The sequence below is a fragment of the Dermacentor silvarum genome, chromosome 4 (assembly GCF_013339745.2).
Source record: "Dermacentor silvarum isolate Dsil-2018 chromosome 4, BIME_Dsil_1.4, whole genome shotgun sequence".
NCBI lineage: Eukaryota > Metazoa > Arthropoda > Arachnida > Ixodida > Ixodidae > Dermacentor > Dermacentor silvarum.
The window spans coordinates 12,469,893-12,495,305 of NC_051157.2; the positions used below are offsets into that span (position 1 = coordinate 12,469,893).

Sequence of the window (25,413 nt, forward strand, 5' to 3'; positions counted from 1 at the left end):
GCAGCTACGGTCCATCGCGGCGAACGCAAACGCAGCGACCATGCATGCAGCCATGATGCATCCAGCCCAGCGCCTCGGCCGTTTACGCAAGCGGTGACGTATCATGGCGCATTCTGATTCGCTGAGAGCAATGCAATCTGTGACGACACTGCTTCAGCGCCAAATCTAGGGTGAGAGAAATTGAGGAAGAGATATTTGGTCTTTGTTTACGAATTTCTCCGCTAATAACTCATATTTTTGCACCCAACAAAAACGGCATGCATTCCTGAAGGTCCCTCTTTTATTCCAGCTGAACTTCCTGTTTCTCTTTAGTGTCCCTTTAAGACGCACCACGTGGATGACTTCAGGCCGTGCGCGGCGCCGCTGTGATTGTGAAATACCGTCTGGTACGACCTCATAGTCGAGTGCGCCAATACGTCGGATGATCTTATATGGTCCGAAATAGCGACGTAAGAGTTTCTCGCGAAGTCCTCGTCGGCGTATCGGAGTCCAGACCCAAACACGGTCTCCGGGCTGGTACTCGACGTAGCGTCGTCGAAGATTGTAGTGTCGGCTGTCGGTTCTCTGCTGGTTCTTGATGCGCAGGCGGGCGAGCTGTCGACCTTCTTCGGCACGCTGCAAATAGGTGGCAACGTCGATATTTTCTTCGTCGGAGACACCCGGTAGCATGGCGTCAAGCGTAGTTGCCGGTTTCCTTCCGTAGACCAGGTTGAACGGCGCCATGTGCGTCGTTTCTTGCATGGCCGTGTTGTATGCGAAGGTCACGTACGGAAGGATGGCATCCCACGTCTTGTGTTCGACGTCGACGTACACTGCCAGCATGTCGGCGATGGTCTTATTTAGGCGCTCGGTGAGGCCATTCGTCTGCGGGTGGTAGACGGTGGTCCGGTGATGGCTTGTCTGGCTGTAGCGCAGGATGGCTTGAGTTAGTTCAGCCGTGAAGGCCGTACCTCTGTCGGTGATGAGGACTTCTGGGGCACCGTGACGCAGGAGGATGTTCTCAACGAAGAATCGGACTACCTCGGCAGCACTGCCTTTGGGCAAGGCTTTTGTTTCGGCGTAGCGGGTGAGGTAGTCCGTAGCTACGACGATCCATTTATTCCCGGACGTCGACGTCGGAAAAGGCCCCAGTAAGTCCATCCCGATCTGCTGGAACGGTCGGCGAGGTGGCTCGATCGGCTGTAGAAGTCCGGCTGGCCTTGTCGGCGGTGTTTTGCGTCGCTGACAGTCTCGGCATGTCCTTACGTAATGGGCGACGTCGGCAGAGAGGCGAGGCCAGTAGTATTTTTCTTGTATCCTCGCGAGCGTGCGGGAAAAACCAAAGTGTCCAGCCGTTGGGTTGTCATGGAGAGCGTGCAGAACCTCTGGACGCAATGATGAGGGTACCACGAGGAGGTAGTTGGCTCGGAGAGGCGACAAGTTCTTCTTTAGAAGAATGTCGTTTTGCAAGAAAAACGACGCCAATCCTCGCCTGAACACCTTCGGCACAATGACGGTCTTGCCTTCCAGGTAGTCTACAAGGCTCCTTAGTTCCGGGTCGGCTCGCTGTTGTTCGGCGAATTCGTCGGCACTTATGGATCCCAAGAAAGTGTCGTCATCCTGGTCGTCTTGTGGCGGCGGTTCGACGGGGGCGCGAGACAAGCAGTCGGCGTCAGAGTGCTTTCGCCCGGACTTGTAAACGACGGTGATGTCGAATGCTTGAAGTCTCAGACTCCATCGTGCGAGGCGACCTGAAGGATCCTTCAAGTTAGCTAGCCAACACAAGGCGTGGTGGTCGCTCACAACCTTAAAGGGCCTGCCATAGGGGTAGGGGCAGAAACTTTGATGTAGCCCAGATGATGGCGAGGCACTCCTTTTCTGTTGAGAAATAATTTGCTTCCGCCTTCCATAGCGACCGGCTAGCGTAACTTACAACCCTTTCTAGTCCGTCAGTCCTCTGCACAAGAACGGCGCTGAGTCCTACGCTGCTTGCGTCGGTGTGGACTTCGGTATCGGCGTTTTCGTCGAAATGCGCAAGTATTGTTGGCGATTGCAGGCGTCGCTTCAGTTCTTCAAATGCTTCGACTTGCGGCGTCTCCCACTTGAACTCGACGTCGGCTTTCGTGAGATACGTCAGTGGCTCAGCGATCCGTGAAAGATTCTTGACGAAGCGCCTGTAATAGGCGCACAGTCCGAGAAATCTACGCACTGCCTTCTTGTCAGCGGGCGGAGGAAAGTTGGAGATGGCCGCAGTTTTCTGAGGGTCGGGGCGCACTCCAGACTTGTTGATGACGTGGCCCAAAAACAAGAGCTCCTCATATGCGAAGCGGCACTTTTCTGGCTTTAACGTGAGTCCGGAGGTTTTGATTGCTTGAAGAACTGTTTCAAGGCGCCGCAGGTGTTCTTCGAAGCTTGAGGCAAACACAACGACGTCGTCCAAATAGACGAGGCAAATCTGCCACTTCAAACCTGCCAGTACTGTATCCATGACGCGTTGGAAAGTCGCAGGTGCTGAGCAAAGACCAAACGGCATGACCTTGAACTCAAACAGTCCGTCTGGTGTTATAAAGGCAGTCTTCTCCCGGTCCCTCTCGTCGACTTCGATTTGCCAGTAGCCGGTTTTGAGGTCCATCGACGAAAAATACTTCGCGTTGTAGAGTCGATCCAATGCGTCGTCAATCCGTGGGAGGGGGTATACGTCCTTCTTCGTGATCTTGTTGAGGCGACGATAATCGAGGCAGAAACGTAGGGTTCCATCCTTCTTCACTAACACCACGGGGGACGCCCACGGACTCTTGGACGGCTGGAGGATGTCGTCGCGTAGCATTTCGTCGACTTGTTTCCTTATGGCCTCACGTTCGCGCGACGAAACTCGGTACGGGCTCTAACGCAGTGGGCGGACATTTTCGTCGGTTATGATGCAGTGCTTGGCGACAGGGGTTTGTCGAACTTTTGACGACGACGAGAAGCAGTCCTTGTATTGCAGGAGCAGAGCTTTTAGTTGTTCTTTCTTATGCCTGGGAAGGTTCTGATTGACGTCGAAAGTTGGTTCAGGTATTATAGTCGTCGTTGCGGGTGCACTGGAATACGTGAAGGCGAAAGCACTGCTGGCTTGTACTATTTCGTCGATGTAGGCGGCCGTGGTGCCTTTGTTAATGTGCTTGTATTCGGGGCTGAAGTTCGTGAGCATCACCGTTGCTTTCCCTGCACGTAGCTCAGCTATGCCTCTAGCGACGCAAATTTCACGGTCGAGCAGTAAGTGATGATCGCCCTCGATGACGCTCTCCATGTCTGCAGGCACTTCGGTACCGACGGAAATCATTACGCTGGAGCGAGGCGGAACGGTGACTTGTTCTTCAAGCACATTCAAGGCATGGCAACTTATGCTTGTAGCCGGTGGTATCGCGTTGTGCGTTGAAAGCGTTATCGACTTGGACCTTAAGTCGATCACTGCACCGTGTTTATTTAGAAAGTCCATGCCTAGGATGACATCCCTGGAGCAGTGCTGCAGGATTACGAAGCCCACAAAAGCAAGCTACGCTCGAAGCACAACGAAAGCGGCGAACACAGTCGGCGATCGTCGAAATCTGATCAGCGGCGAAACGCGTCGGCTTTTATACCTGAGTCATCGAAGTTTCCGGATTAATCCCTGATGCCCGCGTGTCTTCCAGAAAGTTCTACACAATTCGCGTCGGTCATACAATCAGATAACTTAAGCGTCTGTGAAAACAGGCAACGGAAAGAAGCATCGATAACGTTCTAGAAACTTCCGATACAGGCGCGTCTTGCGCCGAGCGATAACGTTTAACATTTGTTAGCCGGTGGAAAGCGGCCACCGGTGAAAGATAAACATGTATACGTGTCGATGTGTAGATGTGACGCTCGCCGACAATGCTTCTCTACCGAACAAACTCCTCGTCAGACAGTGCACCACCGTTCCTCCCAACTCGTCAGTGGTTGTCTCTATGTACTGCAGCAGCCTCTCCGACGCCGTCGCACTACTGTCTCCGTCTGGCCGCTTTTCCACCCGAAAAGGTCTACTGCTACCTTTTGCGACGGTGAACACCACACAGGGCTCTAGTGCTATATTTATTTGTAACCCGTTCTCGTACCCTGTGTTGCTACTCCAAGGAGAATGTCTGGGTACTGTCGAAGCTATCGCAGACATACAAATTACGGACGTTCCCGAAGACCCATCCTGTGCCCGTTACAGTTCGCTCGGCTCGATTTCTACGTCTGGCCCATTGCCTATAGATGTGTTCGATTCTTCTGTTGCCGATGACCTTACACCGGGCCAGCGATCACAGCTTCTGTGCCTCCTACAAGAATTTCGTGCTTCTTTCGACGTCGGGCAACCTTCCCTGGGCCGGACGTCAACTGTTACGCACCATATCGATACTGGCTCCCAATCGCCATTGCGGCGATTGGGACATATGTACATACTTTGCTGGTTGTCGTCCCTCAAGGATCCCTGCGGCCGCCTAGCCCGGTGGGCGCTGAGGCTCCAAGAGTACGACATCCGGGTTGTCTACCGCTCAGGCAAGAAGCACGCCGATGCTCTTTCGCGCTCGCCTGTCCACACCGACATTGTCAGTGTCTCCGTCCTAGACTACCCACTTCCCCCATTCGCTTCTGTCGACATGGCTTTGGAGCAGCGCAAGGACTCCTGGATTTCATCTTTGATAGATTACATCTCTGATTCACCTGAACGCCCACCACCCCGAGCACTACGCCGGAAAGCTTCGCACTTCGCCATCCGCGACGGCATCGTCTATCGCCGTAACTACAGTTCCGATGGCCGCAAATGGCTGCTTGTAATACCCCGGCAGCTCCGCAGCGATGTATGCGCCGCTTTCCACGCCGACCCTCAGTGTGCACACGCTGGTCTCTTCAAGACCTACACCAGACTACGTCATAGGTTTTATTGGCGCGGTATGTACACATTTGTGCAAAAGTACATTCGCTCTTGCACAGAATGTCAACGCCGCAAGCCTGATCCTTGCCGCTCTTCTGGACCAATGCAACCTGGACCAATGCAACCAATGCAACGCCATCTTGAGTCACAGCGAGCAACCGCTCGCTGTGACTCAAGATGGCGTCGCAGCGAGAAAGCGGCGGCGCGGGTGCGGTCAAAGGATGGCATCACCCTGAACGGCGGCGCTGGCATCGAGGCACCCTAAGGGCGCGTTCACACTGAGACATTCGGCGTCTGCAGCGGCGCGGAACCCAGTTCGGCGGCGGCGAGATCCGCCGGAATAGCCCTTTCCGCGCCGATCGGTCTCGGACCGATTTTTGCGGCAGCTGCCGCCGGATTCCCTCACCGCGGACCAATCGGAGCGCGAGTAAGAATTTCGAAGATGGCGGCCGAGTCGGACGCGCGCGCGTTGTGGCAGTCGTGTCGGTCGCGACGTCGTAAATGCTGATCGAATTGGTCCGAAACTTAATATTTGTTATCACGAATAACAATACATCTGAACTTACTCTCTGTAGTACTCCACGTCGCGATCTCGCAGAAGGGGTAGTAGTTTGGTGTCGTGACCAAGCTTCTCGCGCTTTTGCAAAGCAGCATGAACACACCATCGCCGCTGGCGTTGTCTCTTCTGCGAATGCTTCTGCACGTCATGCATCGCCAGAAAGGTGCTTGCCAACAAGCCTAGCAGTACTGCCTCTTCTTGATCAGGGTTCATTGTCGTTGCGCAAAAATAAAACCACGCGAACTCTACGCGAGCGGAGATAACTGCGAAGTTTCGAGGCTGCCAGATTCTGGCTGCCGAAGTTTCGAGGCTGCCAGTTTCGAGACGCCAGATTCCCCAGTGTGAACGTGCCCAGGGCACGTTCACACTGGGGAATCTGGCGTCTACAGCGAACGGAATTCTCCTGCCGCCGAAATTCGCGCCGGTCACACTGCTAGCCCACCGCGCCGCCGGAACGCGATACAGCGCCATCTGCGGTGTAAAGCGCTAACCTCCAAACAAGCGCCGGATATACCGGATGTGCCCGCAGCCTCGAAACTGCGCATTTATCTCCGCTCGTGTAGAGTTCGCGTGGTTTTATTTTTGCGCAACGACAATGAACAACGAACAAGCAACGACAATGAACCCTGATCAAGAAGAGGTAGTACTGCTAGGCTTGTTGGCAAGCACCTTTCTGGCGAAGCATGACGCGCAGAAGCATTCGCAGAAGAGACGACGCCAGCGGCGATGGTGTGTTCATGCTGCTTTGCAAAAGCGCGAAAAGCTTGGTCGCGCCACCAAACTACTACCCCTTCTGCGAGATCGTGACGTGGAGTACTACAGAGAGTAAGTTCAGATGTATTGTTATTCGTGATAACAAATATTAAGTTTCGGACCAATTCGATTAGCATTTACGACGTCGCGACAGACACGACTGCGACAACGTGCACGCGTCCGACTCGGCCGCCATCTTCGAAATTCTCACTCGCGCTCCGATTGGTCCGCGGTGAGGGAATCCGGCGGCAGCTGCCGCAAAAATCGGTCCGAGACCGATCGGCGCGGAAAGGGCTATTCCGGCGGATCTCGCCGCCGCCGAACTGGGTTCCGCCGAATGTCTCAGTGTGAACGCGCCCTGCGCCTAACTGCGCCGCGACACTTGCGCCGCCTACCGGCGTACCCTTAGAGATAGGGGGGGAGAGAGTTATATGCAATGATTTGCTGCACCGCACCTGTGGCGGAGAGGGGGAGAGGAGAGCGCACACCTGCGTAGGAGAGGTGAATGAGGGAGAGTTGCGCATGCGCAGTATGGATGCGGAGGCCGCAGAACGGACACTGCCCCGAGCATAAGATGCTCTCGCATCTAATATGTTTAGGCGGGAGACGTTTTAGGTACCTGACTGCATACGCAATCCACTGCGATCAGGCGTGCGTACGAGTCCTGACTAGTCGCCTACTCCTGTACGCGCATTACCGATCGCGAAATTATTAAGAAGCACGACAATGCGGCGCCAGGCCAAAAAATGTACGAAGAGGACAGTCAATCGCTCGTAGCTCACTCACACTCTTCATATCGCATTCATATCGGAGCTAAACATTTTTTTTTTTTTTTTGTTAAGCAAAGCTTTGTACCTCTACCAGCCAAGGGTTCTGTCGTGTCCGTTGTTGTAATCAAAAAACGATCCCGACGAACCGCTAACAATTGCAGGTATAGCAGTATAGCTTACTTGAATTCAGGCATTCAGCGTACAACTAAGCACTCGTTTTCGCAAGAAAAACCACAAAAACAAGCTTCAAAGTGATGAGCCAATATGATGGATGATAAGGCTGGGCAAACAACGGAAACAGGCTCGGCGCGGTCCGTAAGATTAGATTGCAGCTGTTGCAAAGCTTATGCAGCTGCTTGAAAGAGGGTTGACGTCATTCGAAACCCTTCCAGCCTTGTAACTGCTTCGGTTCATTTTCTAGACTACCCCACTAGTAGTGTATATCACACCGATCATAAAGCAGTAGTGAACATTGTTGTGAAGTAAATAATAATAAAGGTCGTGGTTAAAGTTACGTTGTATAGTGTGTGAAATATCAAGTGCGCCGCAGTCACCGTGAGGGTGGCGTAAAAAGCTTCGCTTTCCAACCACCTTCACAGGGTGGATTGGCGGGCAATTTTTTTTTTTTTTTTTTTTGCCAGGCTGAATATTTCATTTCTCAAATATACTCACAGACAATTATTTGCTGAATATCATCGCCTAACGAACACTTGAACTCGCGTTTCCCCTTATTGGTACTTCAAGGTACGCTGATATCATAAAGTGCCAGAGGATACCTTTTCAGGTGTACCATGCTAGATTTTGCTTCATATAGCGGCGATATACAGACAATATTGCGGCGATTCAGGCGTTCGACTGCGCACAGGTGGCACTCGACTGCATTCAGAAGGCGTCGCCTGGTTTAGAGCCGGTACCGCCATCTCTTTCTCACCAGAAAACTTACCTCTGTAAACGGAATGATTTTTACATCGGCAGAGAGAGAAAATTAATTTGCTTTCCCAACGTTGCTTCGAATGTCGTCTTCGCTGCATATGTTTATTCGCTGTAATGCAGCGCAGTAGCCCTGCAGCAAATTTGGTTGACTGAGTTAGTGCCCTACTTCAAACTTGTTCATTATCACGTGTACTGTATCCGTATTCAATTACCTTGTGAGTATCCCCGCAATGAGAAACCGCAACCACGCGGTTTTCAACAATACAAATCGAGAATACAAACATGCCCTTGGACTACTATTGCCATCTATCGGAAACACGTAAAACAACCAATCATGCTTTAGGGCCTCTGAGATTGCCAACAGCACCTTACGTTTAAACTTGATGGCTATGACGTGTTTCCGGTTCCCAAAAACTTGTTTGGCGCATTCAACCAGCAAAAGCATAGTCTTTGGGATCCGCAATTTGGACACCACGTATTGGTAATTTTGGAGGTAACCATTCAGTTAGTATAAAGTAACAGAAGCCTCTAACCTCTATTTTTTGTTTATTCTGCGTTCATACAACAGATGGCGAAGCCTGTTACTTTTACTCGTAGTAGAGTGTACACTCTACTCGTAGAACACCTGGGTGTTGCCTAAGGTAGGGCAGTGCTGCCACCTCTCGCAGACTACGATGACCAAGCAGGCGTGCGTGCCCTTAGCTTAGCCTCTGAGAGTATGCTCTCACACTGCAGCGTCTCGGAGGCCTTAGCGCGCTTTTCGAAAATGGCGGTCAACTCGGTGTTGAATAATCCTAAGTTCGGCTCATATGCAACCATTTATTATTTCTTTAATTATAACACTGAGTGTTGTTGAGTGTTGCCACGAGTGTTGCCATATAACACTGAGTGTTGCCACGAGACTGTTCTCTGTACTACAGACACAGATATATTTTCAAAATATTACCTTTCCTGAAAAAAATTGAAAAATGGTAAGTAAATTGAAATGTTGGCCTAGCAAGCTCCAATTAATTCGCTTGAGCGCACTGGTGGGCCAACTTCAAATTTGGGGGTATGCTTATGCATACTTATACAACTCCAGTGGAGTTTCTGAATACTTTTTTTTTTTTTTTTTTTTTTTGCAGTACGCAGCTCTGGCTTTTCCCCCTTCCCCGCATAGTGTGAATAAACCTCACCTGATTAGGAGCAGTTTAGGAGAACGGATTGCACTCGGATCAAACTCTGGCTTAGGTAATTAAACCTAATTAATGATTTAATTAGGCTTACTTATTTTTGTAATGAGGACGTTTGCTTAATTAATTGATTAGCTTTACTTAATTAGGTTTGAATAAATGTGTGATGGATACGTTTGTATAAGTAATCAATAATAATACAGATTACTTAATTAGGTCGAACTAATCTCAAGCACCCTTAATTATTCTTCATTAGGCTCCGTTGATGTAACCTTAGTTACTCTTGTTTAGTCTAATAATTTAAAATAAATAATTTTATTAGCCTCACTATTCTTAATTACCCTCAGTTAATCGTCCTTACGCTTGACTAATTTTATTCGTCATTATTCTTATTAATATTTATCAACCTTAATTACTCTACACGTCTTTAGTACTCACTATATATAGTCATAATCATAAATCTCAGTAGTTATACGTAGTCATAAAGCATTTTTATACATGGTGTCCCAACTATCATACACCAAGATTTAGAGATATCCAAATGCCACTTAGCTGGACAGAACCAAGGTGATGTCGTTTGCCGTCGCTTGGGGATACTCAGATTGTTTTTTGCAATCCGCCTAATCAGATAACTAGCCCTAATTAATTAATCAGCTTCTCAAATAATATAAGTGGATGAAAAGTGTCAATGAGAAAATTGTAGAGCAACGTGAAAAACTCCCGATACAGCTTTCTGTTGCTCAATACGTGCTACATAATTGTTTTTTTTTTTTCTGAGTGTGAAAGTATCCCGCGAATACACGCAATATTGCCGCGCGACTGGCCGCTCGAGGCACCTTGAACTTGAACAGTAAAACAACGGCTATTTACTAACCTTGTTTGCCATGTACCATCGTCTTACAAATTAAACGATATATCTGTTGTACTGACATCAACGTATGTACAAGTACCTTGGCCTTCATTTACGATCTGACCTTATCGCGGGATTACCATATTAACACAACCCTTATGTAACCTTGTCTTGTCAGTAGCATAATCAGGCTGCCACGTGCTCCGCAAGTGCATTGGAAACGACTTTGTTTCTTCAATTCTGATTCATTTCAATTCATCTCTTTGACATCGATTTCTTGCTTCAAGCGGTTTCAAAATGACTGCTTTCGCTGATGTAAAGCTAGTCGCGATTCGCGCAGGGTGTTGTGTATACAACACTTCGAACATATCTTCTTCTGCATCTTCGCATCTACCAGTTCATGCTGCAACTAGGGGGCCGAAACATCGGACATTGATTTCGTAGGTTTTCAGGACATTTGCGAAGGCCTCGCTTAATCAAGGGACATAGGCGAGGGTGGTGCGAGGTCGAGGGCGCGTGGCCGGCGATGTGGCAGGCCTCAACGTTATGTCATGGAACGAATGAAAATGTTGGGTTACGCTCACTCGCACGTTATCTGTGCAGGTCACTGTCCAAAATCTGGTCGCCAGGATTAAAGCAAAAAACTCCGGAAAATTTACTCTAATCAGGACGCTCAGGGCAGTGGCGTAAACTGGGGAAAGGAGGGAGGGGGGGGGGGGGGGGCCGGGCTCCCTCCCCCTTAAAAAAAATTATTTCTTGTCCTTTTTTTTTTCTTTCTCTTTCTTTTATTTTATTTTTGTTTTTCTTTTTACGGTTGGCGCCTTGCCCTCTTTTATGCGTGGCACGTCGCCTGTGAACAAAGGCCCATATCCTTCGAGCGTGCGGCTATTATGGGCATTCGCGTCTCAACGCTTGTCCGACACCTGGGAGCTTACAAAGAACGAAGCACCGCAGTCAAGACGATTGCGGTGCTTTAGCCCCCACCCCCGAAAAAATATCCTGGCTGCGCGCCTTCCGGGGTAACCGCACCCAGAATGTTCTGGGTGCGGTTACCCCGGAAGTTTCGTTGTGCAGAATATCGTTCAGGTTGGCCAGTGGCCTCGCTTGGCCGCGCGTCCTTCAGTTGACGCTGCCATTCAACATGTACAGAAAAGGAGGCCTTGGTACGTATTCTGAAAACCTATGACGCGCGGTGAATATATGTTCCTGCCTGCACGTTGCATCATGAACTGGTACATCTGAAGGACACGCTGTAGAATTGTTTTGCGGCGCAAACTGCGACTGCGTTTACATCAACAAAAAATGCAATTTTGAAAAAGGGCTTGAAGCAGCATGTGTATATGTGAAAACCAAAAATGTCGTTTGCGAAGTACTTGCGAAGGATGTGGCAGCCTCTAACCATGGCACTGGCCTTCTTGGACAAGGCTGTCATCGCCCAAGAAAGAATCCGGATTTCACGGTAGTATCTCGGGTGCTTGCTACCCAGACTATCAGATAAGGCCGAATTGCAGCGATGGCATTATTGTGTCTGCATACGGAAGATGCCTAGGTCGGATTTCTAACAGTTACTGTTTGCGAACAAGGCTTCAGTATAAATGAGTGGGAACTCTTACCAGTCATATGCAATAAAATCTCTTAATAGTGAAGCTGAAGGGGGAGCCAAAATCACTGCAATATAGGCGCAATGTCGCGCACAAATTTGAACTTGCATAGAAGAAGACGGCTTTTCGGCCAGCAGAACCACTACATGGCCATGTGCTCGCTGAACTTCTGATAAAACAGCGAAAGAAACTTAGGCGTCCTCAACACGCGACTTCTTAGCATCTAACATGATCGCCTTTACGATAGCTGTCTATTTCAATGTGATGATCTTTCGTTTCCGCTTTCAGTTGGCTCGTCTCTAGCATCGCGAAACCGGCGAAACGGTGACGCGGTTGAATAGGTTCCACGCTGCTATGCCAACAATGTTCGTCATGTTCGAGCAGCACGTGGGACACACGGAGGTATGTCCTCTGAAATTCCGCCGGCTCAAGTCAGAGGCCACGCCTAGCTGCACTAACTAGCCTGCACAGTGCCGCCGCGAGAGAAATTTCGATGGCGATTATGAGTCTCTGCTTAGCGCAACCACGCGTAGTGGTGACAAAGACCAGTGTTCGACGGTGAATTCAATGCAAATACCCAAAAGTTTTAAACATAGGCACCGAATCTGTGCTCTACCCTGTGGTAAGCGATGTATTGAGCCTGCAAGGGTCAGGCATTTCTCGTTTTGGATATAAATCAAGTTTGGTGTATCTATTGGCAGGTTAATTTTACTTCGTTGAAACGAGGTTTTAAAAACAGATATCTACGGGGATCTCAGTGGGAATGTCTGTTTGTTATATACAATAATTCGTTATATCCCGTTTCATTATAACGAAGTTTCAGTGTAACAAATTTTTTATCTTTTGTCTTACCTTCTAATTGCAGGTGCCAAATCTGAGGTCAAGCATCATTAGGAATACACTGAATTTTCTGCGGGCGCATGAGCCTGTGGAACTATCTATGCCAGCTCCCTGAATCGTGAAGTGACCAATTTGCGATAACAGACAGCCACAAATCAAAACTTTAGAAGGTGCATTAGAAACATTTTGCTTATGTAGTGGCGTGTTATTGATTTACTAAAAGTTATCTGAAACCTTTGGCAACTTTAGCGCTTCATTTGCATGAAAAATCATGCTTTGTTAAGCGTGGATTTAACACGTGTTATTGCTTTTGTGGCCTTGCCAATATTTCAGTGGTGCTATGGTGGGTTGTAAAAAAGGGGCCATAGGGATTGGTTCTGTCCGTAAAGCCAAGCTTTTTCAATATTGTGAGGAATAGGAACATTCTCATTGATTTCTCTATTTAGCAGGTAACAGGGAGACACTCAGTTCCTTTATAATTAATGCTATATTGGAAGTGTTTTGTGTATATAAATTCTTGTGCGTGCCAAACATCCATGCAAGGAAAACTTCTGTGATAGTGTTGCTAGAGTCTGATATTATTTCATCTACAAATATAGATCAGTTTCGACAAAGTAAGTAAAATGATATTTGGCCTTCCCAGACCGCAATGGGCAGTGTATGCTGTTTCTAGCCAGATCACTGAAGCTAAGCAACATTTCGTTGGATAGTTGCTATCGGAAGGAGACAGACCATCTTGACTGCCATATGAGTGAATTTTAGCTTCTAGAGACTATTTCAAATGTCATCTTTGTGCTCGTGCTTCCCATGACAATACGCTAGGTATTGAACTAAAGTTTAGAGAGGTCAAGTGCGTTGTACTTTGTATAATATATATATATATATATATATATATATATATATGTATATGTATATATATTTATTGAAGATGACAGTCACGATGTTTTTTGCTTATTTGTTTTTTCACTTTTTCCTTCAAAGTAAATACTTATTAGCTTTATGGAACACATTAATTCCGTGTTGAAATAACCTATATCGTGTTCAGATTTCACGTCCTTTGCACTTTTGACTAAGTATATTATTGCGATAGCAATTATATGGACACTCAAAAGCAGATTTCTGCCGTCGGCGTCGCCGTCGCCGTCGCCGTGAGGTTCCGTATGACGTCAGTGGAGATGAAATAGTCGCCGCGCGCCGAACGCTGCATGTGCGAGTGAAAGGGCGCGAGGGGCGCGCGCTTTCACGGGGAGTGAACGCACGGCGGAGAACAAACGCGCTTTCTGCGCCGTGCTCGCTTAAGGGCTGCAGAAGTAAGCGTCTCTTTCCTCCTTTACAATCACCATATATGTAGAGCAAACGCGCCTTCTTCCGACGCGCGAGAGGCCGTGGGGGAGGGGGGGGAGGGAAGGGAGGCGACGTTTAGCTGCGGCACCAAGTGCCTATTTATATCAGAGGCTCCGGCAACAGTCACCAACGCCGCACGCATTTTGAGCGAACGCGGGCAAAACGCCGACGGCGTCGACAATAGTTCTGCGTGTTGCCGGTGCTGCTGCATGTCCAAGTTTATACAGCTGATAAAGCTAATATCATTACTCCGTATAGCTCTCTACAAATTTGCTATCGCAATTGATGCTTCGCCTTTCAGGTGAAACTGCGACAACTTTTTCACCCTCACTATCTTTTGTAATCCTGTTGTTTAAGGACTCTACTGGTTTCTTTCTTGTGCTATATATACCAACTCGTGAATTGTTTCTTAACCTGTGCAACACATTGTGCATTTCACTAAACTCATGTTTAAAATGTTCGAGTGCCTTGTACTTTCTACTATTTTCACTGTCACACCGCTTTTTTCTTCTTTGTTTCGCTATCACAGTAGGAACTTTCCCACTGAACACAAGACGTTTTGTAGCCGTCTTGGACCAGCGAAAATGAACTAGAACGTCTACAACTATTGAAGACGGCTACTAAACGTCTTTCTATGTACGTCTTGAGAACGTCCTGCGAAAGACGGCTAGAAGGCGTCTTGTTAAGCTGTTTTGAGCTAACATCGTGCTAAGACGGCTAGAAAACGTTTTGTGAAAACGTCCTGAAGATATCTGTGCGGATCCTTATCCAGAGATATGTATAAAATATGCATTTCGGTTCTTTCCGCTGCTTTATGCGGTTGTCACATATCTAGCACCCATACTGGCCATACAGCCTGTACTTAAGAAACATGTACATGCACTGCCTTCCCTTTGGTCTGTCATTTTACCATCCTGTAAGGTGCACATTTCCATTTGCTGAAAATGTGTCGTTGCACTGTATGTCCAGCCGTAGCGTCTATACGTATTTCACGATGAAAAAAAAACCAAACGTAAAAAATTGGGCTAGATTGAAGTCAGCCTACATAGAAGACCTAAGTCTTTTAACCACGTTAATTGAGAAAACAGAAAAAGTAAAAAATAAATCCAAGGGTTGTCCGTGCCTAAACTATGAAGTAGACCGTAGGTGGGAGACTCCGGATTAATTTTGACCACCTGGGATCTTTAAGATACACATCATTCTAAGTACACAATCGTTGTTGCGTTTCGCTCCTATCGTACCCGCGATCTCGAGCTCAGCAGCGCGATGCTATAGCCACTTAGCTACCGCGGCGGGTAACAGAAAACGTGTGCCTACGCTGCGCAGCTGCGCAAATTTAGTGTCAGTGTTAGTTTCAGATAGATGAATAGATGCGAGCGTCTACTTGATTAGAGCGCTTAAAGCGGGCAAATTTGCGTTAGAAATAAGTTTGCAGTCCACGTGCACTTATCACACCGTTCACAAGGGCTCTGCAAAAAAAAAAAAACATCACATTTGGTAATTAGCGATATGTTTCGGAGCTGCGTATACTGCATCGATTTTATCTGCTTTGGTTGTGTTATTAGGTGCAGTTGACAAAATTGCGATGTCGTTTAGTATTGCTATGTCGCAGAGTTGTAAACTTGATACTTTGCAATTACTCTTTCGAAAGACAGCGCCGACATTAAATCAACGTCTGCTTCCAGCACATACTTGATTTTACATGTTATTTTAAATGCAAAAAACGTCATCGAAATCGGCGTAGCGATTGCCGAGAATGTAGATTTCACCCTTCCTATGTATCCGGAGGTAACGCTATTATCATTGCGCATTTCAGTGCGGGCGCTCTACTCGAGCGCGTTTTCGGAGTTTCCCTTCTCCGTGCTAACGAAAAACGGCGCCGCGACTGGCAGACGCGAAAGGAGGACGAGATTAGAATTTTCTACCTCCCTCCACGCCCGACGGCTCTGGCTGCATAGCGCCTCTTCCTCTAAGCAACCAATTTACTGGTTAAAGCAGAAATTTGGGCTAGTTGGTTGTAACTGAACTTAGGCATCGTAACAAGCGCTGATGGACGGGAACACAAAGAGACAAGTATAGACTGGACGGGCGCTAGACATCAACTGAAGGTTTAATGACAAAAACAGCAGCATATATACCACCGCAGAAAAAAAAACAAAATAAAAATCCATCAGGCAGATTTATCAGCGAAAGGAATTCAAGTTTCGCTTTAAATACGTTTTTTTTTTCTTTTGCCTGTAAGGCCAGTGAAGGTGCGCTGACACATTTATTAGCTTCGGTACTGATACACGGGGCTTCAAAGATCTCCCTTGCTTGCTGTGTCGAAAAGCTGCGCAGGACACGTGCGCCCTCAAAGTCAAGCTTGCATGAGGCGGCAGTGCACCGCCGACAGTGATCTGCCAAATGCCCACCCCCCGCCAACAGCTGCGCGATGCTCCCTCAATCTGTCGTTGACGCAGCGGCCGGTCTGGCCGACATAGCACCTACCACAAGAAAGTGGGATGCGGTACACAACGCCCACTCTGCACTCCACTAATCGAGTCGTGTGCTTTGTTGTGCAGCCGGCCTTGGACGTGCCATTCACGACATTGCACATACGTGCCAGCTTACCAGGAGCCAAAATGGCGACCGGGATGCCACATTTCCCCGCAACCTTCTTGAGGCGGTGGGACAGGTCATGAAGATAGGGCACAATCACAGGCCGCGCCTTTTTGTAATCAGGCTGATTGTGGGTTGTCAGACTCAGCGAATTGGCTTCTTTAATCAGGCTGCCTGCAATGGAAGCTAGCAATTACGCGGGAAAGCCTGCATTGCGCAGGCGTAGCACTTGGAGCTGAAGGCTGCACTCAACCTTGTGGTCGCAAGATTTTTTGAGAGCAGCGCGCATGCAGTTTTTTGCAATACCCCTTTTCACAATCTTGGAATGGGCCGAATTGAAGCTTAGAACTGTTTTTTTTTTTTTTTTGGACCGTGGATGGTATCTCCAGCTAACCTGACCGTCGTATTTAAAGCGAAAAATCGTATTTAAAGCGAAACTTGAATTCCTGTCGCTGATAAATCTGCCTGATGGATGGATGGATGTAAAACTTTAATGAAAGTCCTGAGGTACGCGACTCAGCGCGGTGGTATATATGCTGCTGTTTTTGTCACTAAACCTTCAGTTGATGTCTAGCGCCCGTCCAGTCTACTTGTCTCTTCTTTGTTTTCCCGTCCATCAGCGCTTGTTACGATGTCTAAGTTCAATTTACTGGCTTTTTTCGTGTTTCTATTTTTTATTGCGATAGCAATTATATGGACACTCCAAAGCAGATTTCTGCCGTCGGCGTCGCCGTCGTCGTCGCCGTCGCCGTTGCCGTGAGGTTCCGTATGACATCAGTGGAGATGAAATCGTCGCCGCGCGCCGAACGCTGTATGTGCGAGTGAAAGGGCGCGAGGGACGCGCGCTTTCACGGGGAGTGAACGCACGGCGAAGAAAAAACGCGCGTTCTGCGCCGTGCTCCCTTAAGGGCTGCAGAAGTAGGCGTCTCTTTCCTCCTTTACAATCACTATATATGTAGAACAAACGCGCCTTCTTCCGACGCGCGAAAGGCCGTGGCGGGGAGGGGGGCGGGAAGGGGAGGGAAGGGAGGCGACGTTTAGCTGCGGCATCACGTGCCTATTTATATCAGAGGCACCGGCAACAGTCACCAACGCCGTACGCATTTTGTGCGAACGCGGGCAAAACGCCGACGGCGTCGACAACAGTTCTGCGTGTTGCCGGTGCTGCTGCATGTCGAAGTTTATACAGCTGATAAAGCTACTATCATTACTCCGTATAGCTCTCTACAAATTTGCTATCGCAATTGATGCTTCGCCTTTCAGGTGAAACTGCGACAACTTTTTATTGCGATAGCAATTATATGGACACTCAAAAGCAGATTTCTGCCGTCGGCGTCGGCGTCACCGTCGCCGTCGCCGTCGCCGTGAGGTTCCGTATGACGTCATTTGGAGAAGAAATCGTCGCCGCGCGCCGAACGCTGTATGTGCGAGTGAAAGGGCGCGAGGGGCGCGTCTTTCACGGGGAGTGAACGCACGGCGGAGAACAAACGCGCGTTCTGCGCCGTGCTCGCTTAAGGGCTGCAGAAGTAGGCGTCTCTGTTCTCCTTCACAATCACCATGTATGTAGAGCAAACGCGCCTTCTTCCAACGAGCGAGAGGCCGTGGGGGAGGGGGAGGGAAGGGAGGCGACGTTTAGCTGCGGCACGCAGTGCCTATTTATATCAGAGGCTCCGGCAACAGTCACCAACGCCGCACGCATTTTGAGCGAACGCGGGCAAAACGCCGATGGCGTCGACAACAGTTCTGCGTGTTGTTGCTACCAAAGCCGCTCACCTTACTTCGTATGAAATTGCTGTGTTGCTATCGCATTCATTGCTTCGCCCTTAGGGCGAAACTGTGACATTTTTTATGTACTCTAATAACTTGTGGATTGTTCCTTGTTAATACCTTATGTGACTCGGGAAAGGATTCCAAAGATACATTTAAATAAATTTAAATAAATGTTGTCAACTTGGCGCTTTCTTCCTTGATATGTGAATTATGCTTTTTACATTGTCTTGCTTATGTAACTGTGTGGTCAGAATGACCTGCTGTGTTGCGTTTACGTTTTTCCTTTTTGCTTTCTTTGTGCATTATACTTTTTAGCAATGTTCATTAGTAAATGTTTGCTTGTGTAGTGGCTCACTCTATAATTTGGTTTATTAAAAATTGATGAAAGCCCATCATTTTTGTAATTAAGCATTAAGTCAAATGTGCACCTATAATCCATATTTTTACTTGAATGGTTTTGTAGAATCAACGTTGCAGTGAGGTGTAAAAATTGGACCATGGATATTGCTGTTGTTGGAATGTCCACATCTTAATCGAGAATGCAAGAACTGAGAGCATTCCCATTGCTTTCTCCGTCCATTTCGCAGTGTCGACAGACTCCTAACTATTATGATGTAAGGAATAATGGCAATGTTCTGTGTTTCTCAACCTTGAGTGCATGCTGAAATTAAAATAGAAAAAATACAGCAATAGTACGGTGACCTGCTCAAATTTCATATGCAATATGGAAATTTGTTGAAAATGTAAGTAAACTGATCATGGGGAATTCCATCGTACAGGGTATGCCGGTGCCTGCCGCAAGCAAAGTGCCATTTTGTTGGGCAGGAATCTATTCAGCTTATTATTATTAGAGCCTTGCTCCTGCCAAATCGGGTATGGCCGCCTTCGTGCTTGTTTCCCGTTGGACTCTTCCACCACAAATTGACATGCCTGGCAGGTGGTTTTTCTATTGTAAGTTTTAAAATTCTGCAGCAGTTGAATGGTTGTCAAAACACTAAAATAGGCATTGTGCTGCCGCTTTGCAGCTTTAAAATGGCTTGTACAAATGTCATAAAACAAAATTTAGAGCAACTAGAAAAGGTCATGCCTTGGTTTACCAAGAGAGGTTTAAATCATTTGAAAACGTTTTCAAGACATCCTCAAAACGTTCAGCAGAACGTTTTGTAGCCGTTCTTAGAACGTCCCCAGGATGTCCTGCAAGACGTCTTCTAGCCCAGATGCTTAGTAAGACGTCTTGTAGACGTCTTACTAGGACGTCTTACTAAGACGTCTACAAGACGTCTTGTAAGACGCCTCCTAGCCGTCTTTAAGACGTCCACAAAGCGTCTTGTAAGATGTCTGATATCCCAATTTTGGCGGTGCATTAGACAATCTTAGAGACGGCTACAAGACGTTTTACGACTTCCGACAGGGTCCTGGCAATGTCTTGAAGTTCTTTATATGTTGCCAGAACGTCTTCAAGACGCCTTTTAAACTTTTAAAATGGTTTTAAAGACGTCTTGCTGATCTTGCCAAGACGTCTTGACGACGGCTTATAAACCAATGTGTGTTCCAGCGGGCTTGCTTCCGCTAATCTTTCTATCGGCTGTCTTGAACGTAAAATTAACGTAACATTACAGAAATGCCTATTCATGCACCATTGTGAGCTTGTTTACACCTCGTTCCATGCGACCTAAAATTGAATATGGATCTGCCATCTGGGATACTCATAAGCACTGCATTATTAAGGCGGAAGCCTTAGGTGTCTATTCTGGCGGTGCCCTTACGGCGACCTTGCAGTGGTCTTGGCAAAACTGCGCCGTGATGAAAAATGTCCGACGCCGCAAAGAGCAAAAACGCGCGTAAAAATGCTCGGATTGACGTCACATTTCTCAGGGAGGTTCTGGTAAGCAAAGTAAATTAGCGGCTTTGAAGAGAAAATTTGGTAAATTTCGGTCTGGGTGGGAGTCGAACCCAGGCCTCCGCGGTGCGAGACGAGCGCGCTTCCCTGAAGCCACTGGTGCTTCCTTTTTTTTAAAGACTTTTTATTGAAACAACCAGATACAAAGGGGTCAGTTAAAAAAATAACGTCAGCCTACTTTGGCTGACGTAATGCGTTAAAATGTCTTCATTTGTGACAGTTCATCAAGTACACTGATTCATTGAGGAGGTTCAGCTTGTGATCGATACACATCACGTATGTAACGCACATTTTTCACAAAATTCTCCCTTGCCGATCGATTGTTTACGTCAGCGTTTAAGCCACGGCTGCTTCACGATTGCAGTTTATTAAAAGTGCGCCTAGTGCGTACCTGATTACACGCACTAGGCGCACCTAGTGCGTGTGCGTGTAACGAAAAAGAAAAAAAAAGTTCAAGGTATTGTTTAGAGTAAAGTTTTGATTTGCGGGGCGCACTCTTGGTTTTTTACTTTCATCATCATCATCATCATCATCATCATCATCATCATCATCATCATCATCAGACTATTCATCCTATCATCATCCACTGCAAGACGAATGCCTCTCCCAGCGATCTCCAATTACCCCTGTCTGCGTGAGTAAAGTTTTGATTTGCGGGGCGCACTCTTGGTTTTTTACTTTCATCATCATCATCATCATCATCATCATCATCATCATCATCAGACTATTCATCCTATCATCATCCACTGCAAGACGAATGCCTCTCCCAGCGATCTCCAATTACCCCTGTCTTGCGTTAGCTGATTACGACTTGATTCCAACAATTAATGCTACTGAAATGGTGTAAAGCGTTATTTGAGTTTTGACACCCAATTTATAACTATAGCAGATAAATTATGTTAGTTTACAGCTGGCGTGAAATCGCCGCATTGTTTATGCGAGTGTTGCAAAGGCCCATTTACAAATGAGCGATATATTTCAAAGTGGTGTATAACAGGCAAAATTTGTCCAATTTGGATGTTGTAACAGATGCAAAGCAGATTTGCTTATTGTTCGCTGTGGTGTTACAGTGTTGCAAAATTGACTATTCAGATAAATTTGTTTTTTTTTCATTTTCCGATTTGCCTGAGTTTATCACTAAATGAAAATTCTGCTCCATCGAATCCGTAGATATTACCAGCCTCTTTCAAAAAAAAAAAAAAAAAAAAGAGGCAAATCTCGTCATACTCGGTACAGTGGAAGCCCAGCAAAGCGATTTTTTCTTTCCCATTTATCATCAGCTCTCCGGCAAAAGCTTAAGATCATTCAGATTAATCGTTTAATTCACATCCGTTACTTGCACCACACAAATAATTGCGTACGTATAATTTAAACGTAACGTAGAACATACTGCTCAAATGCAATGCGGGGCACGAAGTTTGTATTAAACTTCAGGAGTAATAAGCTATAGCTCTCCGGGTTCCTACGTACATTCCAAGCGCACAACCTTCACTTATGTAGCTGAAAGTCGCCGCAATCTGGAATATATATACCTCCAAAGCGGTTTCTAACAAAATCAGCTCAAGCGCTTATAGGCGAAGCAAGCGTAGTTGGTGTTTTCGTTCAATTGTTTCCCCGTTACCAAGGAAACCGCCCCGAGAAGCCCGCAGCAACAGAAAAGACCACGCGTCTCCACTCGGAAACGGGTAGTGTGATTCACTAAGCACCAGTTCAGGTCCGCTTGCCCCGTCATAAGCGCCCTGTCAGCTGTGAATGCGTGAGTCCAGCTAGTTATGTGTGTGTTTTAGTTTTTTTTCCCCTTTTCTTTCGGTACGAATCAAGTGTCAGCTCTTCGCAGTGTTTCCGCGGTGTCGACATGTGACGCGAAACTGTTACCTGAAGTGTCTCCGTACACTTGATCTTCTGCAAACTGCTGTCGTGAAAACGCTGCCACCGCTGCGGTTCACTGTGGAAGACCGCTAGGACATCGTGCTTAGGATGAACGCAGCAAAACCAGGCAGGAATATTGAAACAACGCACTGTGCGTAATATTAACCGCCTGTTTGATATCACTGACCTTGCCCATGCTTATTGAGCGAGCCGCGTGTCTTGTTCTAGTGAGAACCACCATTTCAGCCACATCAGCAATAAGGGTGCAAAGTCTGGCAGGTAACTTGCAATTCCGTATCGCACTTTCATTTATTTGATATTTTCCTGCTGGCTTTCGCATTATCGGTGCTCGTTGCTGGACGCCATCACTGCTATGATTGTGTTATGGCAATGCTCTTACTATGACTGCTGTCACTATGGGACGTGCCTTTGCATGAACAGTGACTGTCCTCCTTTCTTGCGTCTGATCTTCATGCCTATAGTCTGCCATGCCTTTACAGCAAGTGTGTAGGGTAGCCAACTAGGCGAGAGCCTGGTTAACCCCTTGCCTTTCGTTTTTATTTTCTGTCCCTCTTTGCTAACCACGCCCGTGCGTTAATAAAGATGCGGACCAACGCGCTTGTGCCAGGTCGTTTTCTGACACTTTCTGCTCACGTGGTGCTTCTGGTGACCCTACTCTGGGTCTACGACGAGAACGTTCGGGCCTGTCTGCCACGCGAATACAGCGACGCGCAGTACGCCGCCAAGAGCACCGAGATAATCGTCGGACTCTCGCTGGGCCTCGTCTTGGCCGTGTTCGAGCTGGTCGGCTTCCTGACCGGCGTGTCCATGTTCTTCGCGTCTCAGGCCATCATCTCGACGGCAGCTCACTGCGCGGCCACCGTTGCACTCACCTACTTCGTAGTGGACCTCTGGAACTGCTCCACGTACTGGTGGATATTCGTGTTCTGTAGCGTGTTGCCGGCGTTTGTCGAACTCTGCGTGATCGTCGGAGTCGTGTGCCTCAAGAAGGTTCCCTGAAACGTTTGGACGTCTCCCTTGTGAATGCGTGGCAACTTGCTTTCTTTGTTTTTGCACGTAAGTGGTGGTCGTGAGAGCGCCGCGATGTCTCCCTGTTTCCTCCGCATCCTTCCTTTTTTCTTTCTTTCGTTTTAGCTGACTGTGCGTATATATATATATATATATATATATATATATATATATATAATTACTCCTACGGAAAACGGCGTTGAAGTTGTACGGACACCGAGATGGAAAGTCTCCGGCAAGCAGAATGTACGTACATATACTTAACCTCCAGAAAATGGCTTCTTTCGAATCACTTCCAGAATCACTTCTTTCGATCGTATAGCCTATTGGGGGTCATGACCCGCATTTTTCGGAACACTGGGTTATTTGGGTATTGCTAAAGGACATAGTGTAGCTCAACGACGCAACCAAAATAAAAACACTTGTGACGTGTGTCTACGTTCCTTTCATTGTAGTACGTGTCGTCGTGCTACGTAATGGCATTTTGCGTAAAGTAAGATTGCTCGCTACTTACGTACCATGTGACAAGAACAAATACTTTTATCTGGCCACCACTCAAGCGATTTGAATTATGTTTGTTGAATTAAAAGAAAAATGGAGAAATTTTTGTCTGTATTAAAATAAGAATATTTTTATGAGTGCTTGTATATTATGGGTCTAAAGCTCACTTTTGGCTGTCATATTGACACGTCTACGTATTTAACCTTTTCTCGGGGACTGCATTTCATCCACTAACAACTTAGTTATCGCTCAGGGCAAGACGAGCCTGCGTGATCGGAACTTACTCGAATGTTATCGACGGTTGTATTTGTTGTCTGTTGTCACCGAAGCTTGTGTAATCTGATTGTATGCGCGACACGAATTGTGTAGTACTTTCTGGAAGACACGCGGGCACCAACGATTAATCTGGAACCTTAGATGACTCATGTAGAAAAGCCGACGCGCTTGACCGGCAGATCAGATTTTCGACGATCGCCGACTGTGTTCGCCGCTATCGTTGTGCTTTGAGTGTAGCCTGTTTTTCTGGGCACAGGTTCGCCCAATAAGAGTTTGTTTCGCCATTCACAGTTTTGCTACTGTGTTCTTGACCATCAGTACCACGTGACAATATCTATGTGCGTGCATTATTTCATCAGTGTGTATTCCTCATCAATGCAACTGTTTACGTTCTACTCGTGGCAGCAGCCTCGCATGTGCTGCAGGCGTGTGAATGCGCCTACGATACAAGCACGAATGAAAGTACAAGACACACGTAGCGCATAATTTGGGATGATTGATTTCGTCCTTGTCATTAGGCGCATTTACACGCCTGAAATGCTGAACCAACTCGCCAAACTAGCGGTGTTGATCAACCTCGCATGTTTGTTTGTGACCCTGCATACTAGTATATGTGTACGAACTCTGTGTTGGGCGACTTGCCTTCGCCTTTTATATCTATATGTTCGTGTGTGTATGGTACTCTGTGCTGTGAATTTTTGGCCTACGTTTCTTTTCTTACTACACATATATGTAGTATATTATATTGTTGTCGCTACTACGCAAAAAAGGAGTAGCCGCCACCATTGTAGGGTGACCACATCTATTTCTTTTTTTTATCCGAATAAAAAGTTGTTTTTCGAATGTCTTACGATAGTTTACCGAAAGGCGAGCATCTTTCGGGACGTGAAAATAATTTTGCAGCTCTACAACCCCGCAATAATATTAAATACAGTTCTGTAAACCGCGTCTGTTAGGACCCCTTGGTGGATGAAAATAATATACAGTAGACTTCAGTTAATTCGACTCCGGTTAATTCGATCACCACCGAAGGTCCCGGCTGGCGCGCATACCTTTCTTTCGGTCCTAACTTTCGGTATTTCGATCCTAAAATTTGCCTTCACCGGATAATTCAAACTTGACCAGTCGGCACGCACGCGTATATCCCGTTGGGTGACGCCAAAAGCGACCCAGCCTCTGTCTCGGCGGAGTTTAGGGGACAGTGAATACGTTGAACACGCGTCGGTCTCCGGTCGAAAACGCCTATTCTCGACCTGCTCTAAGAGAATTTTCAAGCAACAACTGTAGCTCACTATGTCCGATTACGGTATTTACCCGATTCTATAAAGCGAGCATTTATTCTTTTTTTTTCTGGAAAATTGGACCGAAAGCTGTCTGCGCGGTGCCATTCGGACACAAAACCAAAAACAACTTCGCGACGCTTAATATGCTTTTCCGCGTAACAAAAACGCACTGCGGCAAAGCTTCCTTGAAAAACCATACGGCGAAGCTGAATTTAGAAAATCGGCCACCCATTTTTCTTGCTATAAAATCGGGTGCGTGCTAGATTTCCACTTTGTTTACGACCTTTTATGTCATTTCTACATTATTTTTCTGCTTCGGACAGATATAAAGTGGGCGCGTTTGATTCGGGGGTGTGTTAGAATAGGGCAAATACTGCCAAATGAATCGGTTGTGCGTTCTGGATGTTTTTTCTACATCTTGTTTAATTCGACCCGCCGTATATTTCGATCAAGTTCGTTGGTCCCGTGAAG

The 25,413-nt window shown here is 47.1% G+C and overlaps 1 protein-coding gene across 1 annotated transcript; it reads left to right on the forward strand.

The window, feature by feature from the left end:
- Nucleotides 1-22,453: 22,453 nt before the first annotated feature.
- Nucleotides 22,454-22,921, forward strand: LOC119448039 (transmembrane protein 107). The gene has a single exon (XM_037711536.2). The coding sequence runs from the start codon at nt 22,457-22,459 to the stop codon at nt 22,871-22,873; it is 417 nt and encodes a 138-aa protein (XP_037567464.2). The 5' UTR covers nt 22,454-22,456; the 3' UTR covers nt 22,874-22,921.
- Nucleotides 22,922-25,413: the final 2,492 nt, after the last annotated feature.